At 38.1% G+C, this 13,483-nt stretch overlaps 1 protein-coding gene across 2 annotated transcripts in view; it reads right to left on the minus strand.

The window, feature by feature from the left end:
* ubash3b.S (ubiquitin associated and SH3 domain containing B S homeolog) overlaps positions 1–13,483 on the minus strand; it is a 94,460-nt gene that overhangs the window by 24,773 nt on the left and 56,204 nt on the right. For both annotated transcript variants that reach the window (XR_005963037.1, XM_018227800.2), the window contains exons 2-3: positions 3,943–3,996; positions 588–774 (exon numbers count right to left, since the gene is read on the minus strand). Coding sequence is in view for 1 of the 2 variants with exons in the window: in XM_018227800.2 (XP_018083289.1) it covers positions 588–774; positions 3,943–3,996 (241 nt within the window). In the remaining variant the exon portion in view is untranslated. The remainder of the gene's footprint in view (positions 1–587; positions 775–3,942; positions 3,997–13,483) is intronic.

Here is a 13,483-nt window from a genome sequence, read left to right on the forward strand (position 1 = left end):
TGAATCGTTCGATTCGAAGTCAAAGTCGTAGTCGAAGGTCGAAGTAGCCTATTCGATGGTCGAAGTACCCAAAAAAAACTTCAAAATTCAAAGTTTTTTTACTTCGAATCCTCCACTCTAACTTAGTAAATGTGCCCCTAACTGTACTGTTTTAATGTATATTTCATTTATTTTTGGTCACATAAAGAAAATCACACTGGAAAACACGAAAAAGCTAATAAACCAAGGTGGCTAAACTAGTCATAGCTTTGCAGAGATATACTGAGACCCTTCACACAATAAGAATATTCAATTCGATTCAAATTTGAAAAAAATTATCATTTACTGTCTCTTTCTATTCAGACCCTCCTCTATTCATATTCCAGTGCCTCATTTAAAACTGCTAAATAAAAAGCAAATGAATTAAAAAAAAAAACACTAATAAAAAATGAAAACCAATTGAGAATGGTCACACAATATCACTCTCGACATCAAACTAGATGTTAATTTAAAGGCAAACAAAAGTAATGTTTTGTAATAAAATAAAATGGTTCATTAGCAACACATGCTAATAAAAGGACACACAGGACAAAGAAATAAGAACATACCATAAAAAACTGGCAGAGTGTTATGTGTGGAAATATGTTGTGTGCTTTGTTTTTTCCACACATCTGCTTTGATTGTTGCCAGAAGTCCGAAAGTTTTTGTGCTAAAGGACCAGTAGGCCGCAAATATAATACATATTCCCGTGGCAGAGGGTCATCTAGAAATGGATCATCTACATGAGAAAACAACCTGAAAAAGAAAAAGGTTTTTTTAATTTGCACATAATAAATGTAACACAATGAGGTAGTGGAATATACACCAAAGAAAAACCAAACTGGGTTTAACCTGGATTTAATTACAGAATATGTTTTCCTCTAAAATAAACATAAAAATTGTCATTTTAAGATCGATAACATGGCAACTAGTATGATCATATGGCTCTACAGTAAGGAGGTTGTTAAAAAAAAATCTTCATGAAGGGGAAATACAAGACCTATCCAGGCAAGAGTAGAGTTGGCTCATGATAGGATAATGGGGTTGAGTTGATGGTCAAGATCAAAACTCTTTTCAAAGTCTTATATACATAAATACTGTACATTTTTTTGTGTCCTAATAGACACAATCTTGCCAATCACCATCTTTGTTTGCAGTCATTATATAGTTCAGAACACTTAGGGCAAGGTCACATGGGGCGTTTTTATGTTGCATTAAAAATGCACAGTCAATTGTAAATACCCAAGAAATAAAGCCCTACTGAAATTAATGGAATACACATTACAGCAATTCCCACTTGGCGGTTATAAGCCAACATCCATCACAAGACGCCAGTATTTACGGTTTTCAGCCAAAACACCAGTACGCCAAGGAAACACCATATTGTTGCTGCATATTGACTATCAGTCTCGCTACATTTTGCATGTAAATTGCTTTTTCGCTTGGCTTTTTTTCACAAAAGTTTAATAAAATTCTCCAGAGTAGAATTGTGGGGAACAAGAAAAACTAGAAGTGCATGTTGGGAAAAGAAAACTACAGGCTGAAAAACACATGTTATCATGTGCATGTGGTTTCATTGATAGAGATGTCGCGAACTGTTCGCCGGCGAACTTGTTCGCGCGAACATCGGGTGTTCGCGCTCGCCGGAAGTTCGCGAACGTCGCGCGACGTTCGCCATTTTGGGTTCGCCATTGTTGGCGCTTTTTTTGCCCTCTCACCCCAGACCAGCAGGTACATGGCAGCCAATCAGGAAGCTCTCCCCTGGACCACTCCCCTTCCCTATAAAAACCGAAGCCCTGCAGCGTTTTTTCACTCTGCCTGTGTGTGCTGAAGAGATAGTGTAGGGAGAGAGCTGCTGCCTGTTAGTGATTTCAGGGACAGTTGAAAGTTTGCTGGCTAGTAATCGTTTTGATACTGCTCTGTTATTGGAGGGACAGAAGTCTGCAGGGGTTTGAGGGACATTTAAGCTTAGGTAGCTTTGCTGGCTAGTAATCTACCTTCTACTGCAGTGCTCTGTATGTAGCTGCAGTGGGCAGCTGTCCTGCTTCTGATCTCATCTGCTGACTGCTGCAATAACAGTAGTCCTTGTAAGGACTGCTTTTATTTATTTTTTTGTTGTTTTACTACTACTACTACTACTACTACTATAAGAGCCCAGTGCTATTAGTCTAGCAGTGTTGGGGAGTGGGACTGGTGTGCTAATCTGCTGCTCCTAGTAGTTCAGCAGCACCAACTTTAATTTTTTTTTTTTAATATTCTTTTTTTTTTTATTTTACTTTTTTTTATTTTACTACCGCTGTAGTAGTGTATAAGTTGACCTTTTAGGCATTATTTGCCCTGTAGGCATTATTTGCACACTGTTTTCTTCAACCCGCCATCGAGCTGTGTGACCTTGTTCACATTCTGTCTAAATATCCATAATATTACCGTCTCCAGAAAAAACACCGGAGTCACTTTTTTCAAGCAGCCATAATATATTTTACGTAATCCGTATCCACCGCTGTAGTAGTGTATACGTTGGCCTTGTAGGCATTATTTGCACACTGTTTTCTTCAACCCGCCATCGAGCTGTGTGACCTTGTTCCCATTCTGTCTAAATATCCATAATATTACCGTCTCCAGAAAAAACACCGGAGTCACTTTTTTCAAGCAGCATTCATATATTTTACGTAATCCGTATCCACCGCTGTAGTAGTGTATACGTTGGCCTTGTAGGCATTATTTGCACACTGTTTTCTTCAACCCGCCATCGAGCTGTGTGACCTTGTTCCCATTCTGTCTAAATATCCATAATATTACCGTCTCCAGAAAAAACACCGGAGTCACTTTTTTCAAGCAGCCATAATATATTTTACGTAATGGCGAAAAATGACTATTTTCAGCATTTATATGGCATATTTTTTCTGGCAACTGTGCTTCAGTGGCTGCGTCCAAAAAAACTGGGCAAACAATGCCTACAAGGTCAACGTATGGCAGTTGTTTAAAGAGAACAGTAGATTACTAGCCAGCAAAGCTACCTAAGCTAAAATGTCCCTCAAATCCCTGCAGACTTCTGTCCCTCCAATACAGAGCAGTATCAAGCAGATTACTAGCCAGCAAGCTTACTATCATCTGTCCCTGAAATCACTAACAGCTCTCCCCCTACACTATCTCTTCCAAGCACACACAGGCAGATTTTTCAGATACATTTTTGCCCTTGATCCCCCTCTGGCATGCCACTGTCCAGGTCGTTGCACCCTTTAAACAACTTTAAAATCATTTTTCTGGTCAGAAATGTCTTTTCTAGATGTTAAAGTTCGCCTTCCCATTGAAGTCTATGGGGTTCGCGAACCGTTCGCGAACCGCTCGCATTTTTGCGCAAGTTCGCGAATATGTTCGCGAACTTTTTTTCCGACGTTCGCTACATCCCTATTCATTGACTTATTTGCGCTTGACTGCATTTTTCAAAAAGTCGCATAAAACCCCCCTTGTGACCTTGCCCTTACTCCCTGTCCTTTCATGTCTCTCTGCCCTTTTTTATTCATTACCTCGCTATACTACAACCCCACTACAGTGAACCAAGCTCAAACGCCACATTTTCTTTACAGACGGTAAGGCATGAATAGATCTTCTGATGAGAAAGTAAAATAAAAAGTAGAGATGGGACTTCCCACAAGGCCATTCTTTTCTGATAACTCAAGATGACTCTTTGCAGGAGACTGTGGTCATATGCAGAGCAGCAAACTATTTCTGAAGTATAATAATGTATCAGTACATCATAAGAACCACTGCCACTTCCCCACCATCCCCTAGTCAGGCTATTTATAATGTTTTAGATGCTTTTTAACGAAGGTGTAATCGCTATACGCTAAACGGCTGCCTGTATGACCTTATCAAGGTATAACAAAATGTAGAACTAAGAAAAGAGAACTTTATTTTACCTACCAGTCACATGCAGCTTGTACACTTCTTCCACCTGTGGATGCTAAAGCTTTTTGTCTGCAAAAGAAAATATAAATTTCAATATGGTGAACATTTTTCATATTTGCTACAATAGATTGCAATGACGAGATCAACCACAATTTTTTTCCAGCCACTTTCATTTTTAAATGCTCATTGCACATTTTGCTGCATTGCAGGGCAAGTGCTACAGAGTCTCTTATTATGGTCCCTCCGTTGGAAAACATATTGGGGGTAATTTTTCAATACTGGGCAAATATGCCTGTGTGTAACCCATGGAAAACAAATTGTTGCATTCATTGGGGCAAATTCACTAAAAGGCATATTTTCGCCTGCGAAGGCTTGCCAAACTTTGCGACTCTTAGTCAAATGCAAATTCGCTACCACTGCGCTAATTCACAAAAATGCCAAGTTTCGTCTCTACAGGCGAACGCTGGAAAAGTTTCGCTAGTGCTAATTCGTCAGTGCAAGCATTTCCCAGCTAACATTTGTTTCTTCCTAGCGAAACTTCGTTAGTACACTTAGGTCAATTTGAATGTCTGTCTATATTAGAAATGCTGTTGCAAATGCCTGAAGTGGCCACTTGCTGTATTATTAAAAATGTTCAAGGAAGCAAGATAAAGGCAAAAGAGATCATCTAATGCCCTAGACATGAGCCCACCCTAAAACAAATGAGGAATGCCCCTCAAATGGTTAAAAAAAAATATAACAAAATATTTTAACAGTTACAACTTTAAAAGACAATCCCACTTTAAAATATGAAAAAAAAGTTTTTTTTATAACATTATGATTTTTCGAAATACAGTATATAATGTCCTAAAATAAGATTAAGAAGGATGTAGTTTCATCTTTCCAGTTCACCAGGTGATTTTATTCTATCTGCATCATTTGTTATATCCTTGTATTAGCAGGGGCATAAATCTTCCCTTCAGGATAGTGACAAATGCTAAGATTCCAGGGAGATTAGTCGCCCAGCGACAAATCTCCTCTTCTTCAGGCAACTAATCTCCCCAAAAAGCTAGAATGTGAAGTCGCCTGAAGTTTCCTCGTGAGGCTTCGAAAAATGAGACGATCCGAGTGCCATCCCACCAGCGATTTACATTCTAGCCTGCGGGAAGGCTTTTCGGGGGGGGATTAGTCACCAGAAGAAGAGGAGATTTGTTGCTGGGTGACTAATCTCCCGGAATCTTAGCGTGCGACCACCATTAATGCGCCCACTTATACCAAGGCACTCTAAAGTAAGAATACTATATTTAGGAGCACATTTACTAAGGGTCGAATATCGAGGGTTAATTAACCCTCGATATTTGACCCTAGAAGTAAAATCCTTCGACTTCGATTTACCGCAAATACTTAGATCGAAGGAAAAATCGAACAGTTAAATCCTTCGAATCAGACAATTCGAACGATTTTAATCCATGGATTTAAGGATTTTCCTTCGATCAAAAAAAACTTAGAAAAGTAATGGCGAAGGTCCCCATAGGCTAACATTGTACCTCGGTAGGTTTAAAGTGTAGTCAAAGTTTTTTTTAAAGAGACAGTACTCAGACTATCGAATGGTCGAATAGTCGAATGATTTTTAGTTTGAATCGTTTGAAACGAAGTCGAAGTCGTAGTCGAAGGTTGAAGTAGCCTATTCGATGGTCGAAGTACCCAAAAAAACGTTGAAATTCAACATTTTTTTACTTCGAATCCTTCACTCAAGCTTAATAAATGTGCCCCTAAATTTAAGATACAAAAGAGACTCTCCAATAAAGTCCAACAGGAAGAATCATAGAGAAGCATTTTATAGAATGCAAGAAGATGTAAACAGCTCAGTTAAATATGGTTAGAAATTTTTTACTTCGAATCCTTCACTCAAGCTTAATAAATGTGCCCCTAAATCTAAGATACAAAAGAGACTCTCCAATAAAGTCCACAGGCTCCAGTCCAACAGGAAGAATCATAGAGAAGCATGACTATTTTAAAGAATGCAAGAAGATGTAAACAGCTCAGTTAAATATGGTTAGAAAAACCTGATTCTATATGGTTATATCATTGTAGCTTTATTAATGTTAAATGGCTTAGACCCATATGATAGACAAAGTAAATGTTACTATGAAATGCCTTCTTAAATAATTACATATTGTACATATTGTCACTTCTGATATCAAAAGTTAGTCCCAACCACAGTGGAGCATTCAGTCTAATATACCTCATTCATACCACACACTAAGGCCAATTTCTTTAGGAACCAATTAACCTTCCTGCATGTATGAGAAGTATGGGAGAAAGTGACCCAGACATGGGGTATACAAACTCCTTACAGATCGGGGCGGGGTGGATTAATGAAAAAATGTAGTTGGATTTAAATCAACCCACCCAAAAACTTGTCAAGTGATTATACAAGTCAATAAAAAAGTAAGAAGATCTTCAGCATTTCTAGCAAGATGAATGTTGGGATTTTTTCCCCTTGACTGCATGCATGCAGAATTTTGTGATATTTCCCACGTTTCTAAGCATATGTGGTAATTTAAAAAAAAAGTTCATATGTGGTCTCAAACATCCTGTTTTAAGCAGAGGGGCTTCAATAAATACAGAAACCTTTATACTCTATTAAGATGGGCGGGCCCAATTTTAAATAAAAAGGAAAGTGGTCATATTCCTACATTTAGGGGGTTATTTATCAAAACCTGAAAAGTTCTTACAATTTTCTAAAAACTACTCTAACCAAATACGCACTGACTTTTTCCCCATTTTTCCAAAAAATTCATTGTTTGAATAAAAACTCCACAAAATTGTGAAAAAATCTGAATTGTATTTGCATTTGACACCCAAAACCACGAACTCTTTGGATTATTCAAAGGGACATCTACCATTGACTCCTACATGAACTCGGCAGGTTTGAGTTGGAATACTTTTTTATTCAAACTCTTAACACCATCAGATTTTAATAAATCTCGAAAAATTCTAGGTTTTTTTCCCTTTTAAAAGTCCGACCAGAAAAAATCGGGCTTTAATAAATACCCCCTTAGTTTGATTAAATAGGTTCTTGTGAAGAAGTGAAATGCTGGAAATCTAAGGAAATTAAAAGCTTAAATGTGTATATATGAATGCTTTCTGAATTTGACGCCAAGAAGCAATGTGCCCTACCGATCTGTTCAGATGAATCGTGCACAGTGCAACTGACACAGGGGAGCCCTCATGTATTGGACCACAAATTTCTGCAATTATGCTTGAAATTATGGTGGGAGACACTGCACTGTGGACTAAAAAAACATGTTTGTATGTATAACTTTATTTGTAATGCACTGTTAAAGTGCTGCAGCTCTGCAAGTACAATATAGAAAAGTACACACAGGGAGGACAAGTTACATAATAAATACAAAAAATATACACAGTACATAGAGCTTATATAAGGACATTTTCTAGACAACTCATGGGTACCTTCGCATTCTGGAAAAAAACCTAAGCAGCCACATTTTGTCAGGAATTACAGAATGCTAAATATTCAAAGGCATATTAGCAGATTACAAGAAAAGAAAACACAGCTGTACATATAGAAAAGTATGTTCAAAATTAACTATAGCACATTTTTAAGTGATACGGATGTTTGTTGGATGAACAGTAGAGCCTTAACCACAAAAATATTTTAAATGTCACAAAAAACCACAATGAACTAAAAAGATTTATTCAGCTTCGCTTTGGAATAGAAAATACATCAATATTTTTAAGTACGTGCACTGGTTAACTGTAGATTCTCGTGCTTTCATTTAATGTATACACTAAGGGGGTTATTTATCAAAATCCGATTTTTTCAGATCCTTTAAGTCTGACCAAACTACAATCCATAATTAGAACTTATTTATAATCATTGAAAAAACTCGATAAAATTGGTTTGGAAAAAAACTCGAAAAATTCCTGTTTTTGTGAAAAAAAACAGAATTTTTCAGCTTTTATGCCGAAACACAAAAATTTTACATGAAATCGCTCAAAACCCCTGTTTTTTTTTCCATACAAAACTCAGCGCAGACTAAGATATCTTCAAATTTAAAATGGGACCTTTTCCATTGACTTCTACAGGACCCCGTCAGCTTGGAGATGGAGTACTTGCGGACTTTTAGCAGCCTCAGGGTATATTAAATCACAAAAACTTTGAGGTTTTTTTTTCCACTAAAAAGTCGGACTTTTTTGTAAAAAAAACAAATTTTTGGAGTTTTTTGCATTCGGAGTTTAACAAATAACCCTTCAAGTAGATTTTTTATACAGGTATAGGATTCTTTATATGGAAACTCGTTATCCAGAAAGCTCCAAATTACGAAGAGTCAGTCTCCCATAGACTCCATTTTATCCAAATAATCCAAATCCTTAAAGTATTTCCTTTTTCTCTGTAATAATAAAACAGTACCTCATCGAAACGAAGATATAACTAAGATATAATCCTTATTGAAATCCTTATTGGAAGCAAAATCAGCCTATTGGGTTCATTTAATGTTTACATGATTTTCTAGTGGAGTTAAGGTATGAAGATCAAAATTAGATCCGTATACAGAAAACCCCAGGTCCAGAGCATTCTGGATTACAGGTCCCATACCTAATAAGCAAACTGAAAAACCTTTAACATTTCAATCCATTTGGACACAACTTGTACACTATTCAAATAAATAATTGTGATTTTTTGCATAACTAGCCTTTTAACATTATTGTTCTATTATTATCATCCATAATACTTCTTCTGCTGTAATACATTCTGCAAGAACAGACTGAGGGAGCAGTACTAGGGGTTTTAAGGGTGCTATTCCAGGGGCTGAGAAGTAAAAAAACACACTTTTAATATGGAGGAAGGCATGGATGCTACCACAAAAGAATTAGATTTGTCTGTGTTTATTAGCTGGGAAAAAACAAGTTAGTCCTAACTGAAAGCAATATATTATTTCTATATTGCTATACCTAGAACTTTATCATAGGCCTAGCAATATGAAACGGTAAGGCTGAGCTAATGCATTGGTTTGCATTAATTTTACAAGCCTGGATTGGAATGATTTTTTGAATAGCCTGCCAATTGTTTCCTATGTGGTGTATGCCTCCCTATGCTGTAGGTTTAGGGTAGTACACCTGGGCACTCCTGAGTACTGGTGACTTCCATTTTAGACACACTATTCCATGAATACCTCATACGCAATAGATTTGTACCTAGCAATTGTACATTACGATCTGTGCCTTGTTAGGGATTGAAAATGTGGTGCAGGGTTAAGTGTGAGGAATTTATTGGGGCCATGTTTTACTTGTTGGAAGGGCCCACCACCCAAGTACTGACTAATAATTGAAGAAGAAATTAAGTAGCAAGAATACTGATGATGGCACTAAGAGTAATTTCCTAAGGGAAATTTTTATTGTTGTTTTTCAAAATTTGCACATTGCCCTCCATGTTTGTAAATGAGGAAGCATATACTTTCAAGCAGTTACACACACACCTACAAATTACAGTACGTTTCTCAATTTCTGCATATTTTAAATGTTACTTTTTAAGGGTCTGTTCTTTTTTTTTTTGGTGTGCTGAAAATGTTTGCTTACTGTTGCTTCTATAAGCCTGTAATTATAGATTGTAGAATGCAGTTACTTATTATCTCTGTCAGTTTCCCATTTACTACAACAAAAGGTTCATTAAGCTCGAGACATGCATTACTGGTTGGTATAACTAAGCTTTGCAAGATTGCAAAATAGAAAATTAAGGGAAAAAAATAGGAAATAAGCATAATGTCCATATTTCTCAATAGGTTCTCAATAGGTTTAATACTAACACATAGGTGTACATCCATTGGGTACCTCTAATCCCACAATTATGTATCATGCTTGAACACAAATCCTTCATTTGATTTGGATGATGATACTGATGACCAAGCCTACATCTTTATGATCCTTAAAGGGGTTGTTCATCTTTGAGTTAACTTTTTGAGTTATTGAGTTATTTCATTTTGCATTCAGCAGCTCTCAGTTTGCAATTTCAGCAATGTGTTTGATAGGGTCCAAATTAGGGATGCACCGAATCCAGGATTCTGTCTTTTTCAGCACGATTCCGATTCGGCCGAATCCTTCTGCCCACCAGAACCAAATCCAAATTCTAATTTGCATATGCAAATGACGGTTCCGATTCGGTTCGATAATCGAAAGATTTGCGGGTTCGGTGCATCCCTAGTCCAAATTACCCTAGCAACCATGCATTGATTTGAATATGAGACTTGCATATGAATAGGAGAGGCCTGAATAGAAAGATGAGTAATTAAAAGTAGCAATAACAATAGATTTGTAGCCTTACAGAGCATTTGTTTTCAGGTGGGGTCAGTGACCCCGATCTGAAAGCTGGAAAGAGTCAGAAGAAGGCAAATATTTAGAAAACTATAGAAAATAAATAATGAAGACCAATGTTTCATAATGTGGCTTCATATGTCTACCATATTTACCAAAAGATTAATGTAAATTGGACAGCTAGGATCTGATTGGCAGAGCCAGCAGACAAGCAATTGTTCATACATACTCTCACTTTTCTGGAAAATCTACATGGCAAAGTTTCATCACAACTATTTAATTTCATGACTAATTCCAAAACCTTTTTGTCCACCTGAAAGTGGCAAAGCATTCCTAGATTTGATGTTTCAACCATACTGTCTGAATATTTTTTTAAAAAAAATTGCATCTTTTGGAAAAACAGGCATGTGTTGTCGACCTTTATCTTGTTTGATAAACACAATATAATCAGCTCAAACCCAGGCCCGGATTTTAGGGGGCGGCATGCTGCCCAACCACACTCATATTTGTTCAAAAACACTGGAAATGCGCAGGAGCTACAATAATTTTTTTAATTTCCCATGCGGCAGTCCCCATTTCTCCAGTCCCGATGATGAAAATTTGCACGAATAAAGGGGAGGGGACAGGGGCAATGAACGGCAGTGGGCCTAGGGGCACCTGCTATGTAAATCCGGCCCTGCTCAAACCATGGTCTAATGCTTTGTTTTTTAGAGGGTGTGTAGATTTGAATTAAATATTTCAAATAAAGCCTGAAGATACTGGATCAGAGGAATCAGGAACCAATGATGTTAATACACTTGAGGGAACTGACTATTACAGAAGACAGCATTAGCAAGCCAGTTGATGTCACCTCTCCTGACTAAAAGTTCCCTTTGATTTGGTGTTCATGAGGCAATACACACCATGTCAGATGAAAGCACTGCTGGTGCTCAAAAAGCTAAAAGGATTCTGGCATGATTCATATTGATGTTGTCCCCAAGACCTGATATCCGAGTCTTGACTTTTCTTTTCTTTTAAAACACTCTAGCATTGGTGGTTCAGCTGCCTGAAATGTCACTTAGTATTCTGGTTGAGAGTATCTGGATTTAGTCAATACAGCCAATAATGGGTTACAATAACTTAAATTATGTGTTTCTGAATGCTGGAAGTTTTTTCAAAACTATTTGTAAACGAAAAAAAACTGAAAGCAGTATTTATTTATTTCTGTTCTCTGGTTCTGACTCTTTAAACAATAAAGCAGAAGTTCTTCAGAACCAGCAGTACAGTAAACCTGGCCGACAGACCAAGTCGTCAGCTTATCGGCCCGTGTGTAGGGCCCTCTGACAGGCTTTCTCGATCGATATCTGACCGAAAGTTGGCCAGATGTAGATCGGGCAGGATTAAAAATCCCGTTAGATCGCACATGCATCCATTTGTTGACCGACCACCCGTGTTCAGGGCCGCCATTAGAAATCACGGGGCCCCGTTACAAGTAAAAAAAAAATTGGTGCCGCAGAGAATATTTTTAAAAAAACATTGACGCCAGAGCCCCCCTTACAAGTTAAAAAAAAAATCGGTGCCCCAGAGAATATTTTTTTAAAAAAAAAACATTGCGCCGGGGCCCCCCTTACAAGTTAAAAAAAATTGGGGCCCCAGAGAATATTTTTTTTAAAAAAAACATTGGTGGCAGGGGCCTATAGAGTATTAAAATAATACATTGGTGGCCAGGGGATTAAAAAAAAATTGGTGTTCATAGAATTGAACTTGTAGCTTCAGGATTTCCATTTCTGCTGTTTTCATGACTTCGAGTCTTTTCGCCGGTTCAGGACTTCGGGTCTTTTCGCCGCTTCGGGTATTTTCGCCGCTTCAGGACTTCGGGTCTTTTTGCAGCTTCGAGTCTTTTCGCCGATTCGGGTCTTCGGGTCTTTTCGCTGCCTCTGGACTTGGGGTCTTTTCGCCACTTTCGGGACTTTGGGTCTTTTCGTCGCTTTCGGGACTTCAGCTGTTCGGCACCTCGGCTGTTCGGCTTTTCGGGCGGAAGAGGCGGCGCGACTTCATTGGGGTCAAGGGGGGTCCGGCTATTTGAAAAGTGCAGCACAGCCAGGCCCCTTCAGGCCTGGGCCTGGTACAGGAGTACCCCATGTGACCCCTGATGGCGGCCCTGCCCATGTTTGCTACATTATCCGATCGTTGGGCCCTAGGGCCCATGATCGGATCACCCCGATATCACCCACCTCAATGTATCGGCGAGAGATCCACTCATCAAAATCGCCAAACGAGCGGATATCTACGTGTATGGCCACCTTAAATGTACCAGATAGGTACTGCTTTCAATTGCCATTACATTTAAAAATAACTTTAAAACCGCTAAAAATGTTTAATTACTGTGTATTGGAAAGTTGCTTGGATTTTTTTTCCATTTTAGATTATACAAATAACAGTTTTTGTACCAAAGACCAATTGGTTTATAATTATTGCCAGCCAAATTTGCAACTTCTTACACAGCGCTGAGCAGACAGATGCAGTTGTTTTGCCCAGCTATACAAATTGGTAATCTTGAGTGATAAAAAGGTAAAACCAGCATCGGACTGAAGGCCCACCGGGGCTTCTAACACAGGGGCCTCCAACTTGCCTTCCAGGCCCCCCTGCCCCAGCTGCAACACCCTCTCTGGGCCCGCCTGCCCCAGCTGGATTAGCAGGTGAAACTTTGTATGATATACCGTAAGTAATAATGCATCCCATTCTATGCCATGATGTATAAAACAAGCATCCTGTGGCCCTTTGCCATTATATAGCCATGGATTCCTCATCCACTTTCAGTAGGTTATTTATTAAATCCCCAAATTTCTCACTATTTTCTTAAAACCACCACACTCTGTGCACATTTTTACCTTGTTTATCACTAAATTAACTCGAAAAACATATTTTAGATTATCCCCCAAAACCACAAATTATATGATTAACCCAGTACAGATCATATCTTCCAATTGTAAACGGGACATCTGCCAATGACTTCTACATGACCTCGGCAGGTTAGAGACAGAGTACTTTTTTATTCTGACTTTTAGCAACATTAGGGTTTAAATTCAAGGTTTTTTTTCCCTCCTCCTTTGTTTTCCCTTTTAAAATTCCGACCAGAAAAGATCGGACTACAATAAATAAAGATCGGACTACAATAAATAATCCCCTTAGTGTCTTTATATTTTATGAATATCACTTACACTTCTTACATCACTCTCATACCATAATAAACAATTTAACC

Source organism: Xenopus laevis, chromosome 7S (assembly GCF_017654675.1).
Source record: "Xenopus laevis strain J_2021 chromosome 7S, Xenopus_laevis_v10.1, whole genome shotgun sequence".
In the NCBI taxonomy this organism is placed as follows: Eukaryota; Metazoa; Chordata; class Amphibia; order Anura; family Pipidae; genus Xenopus; species Xenopus laevis.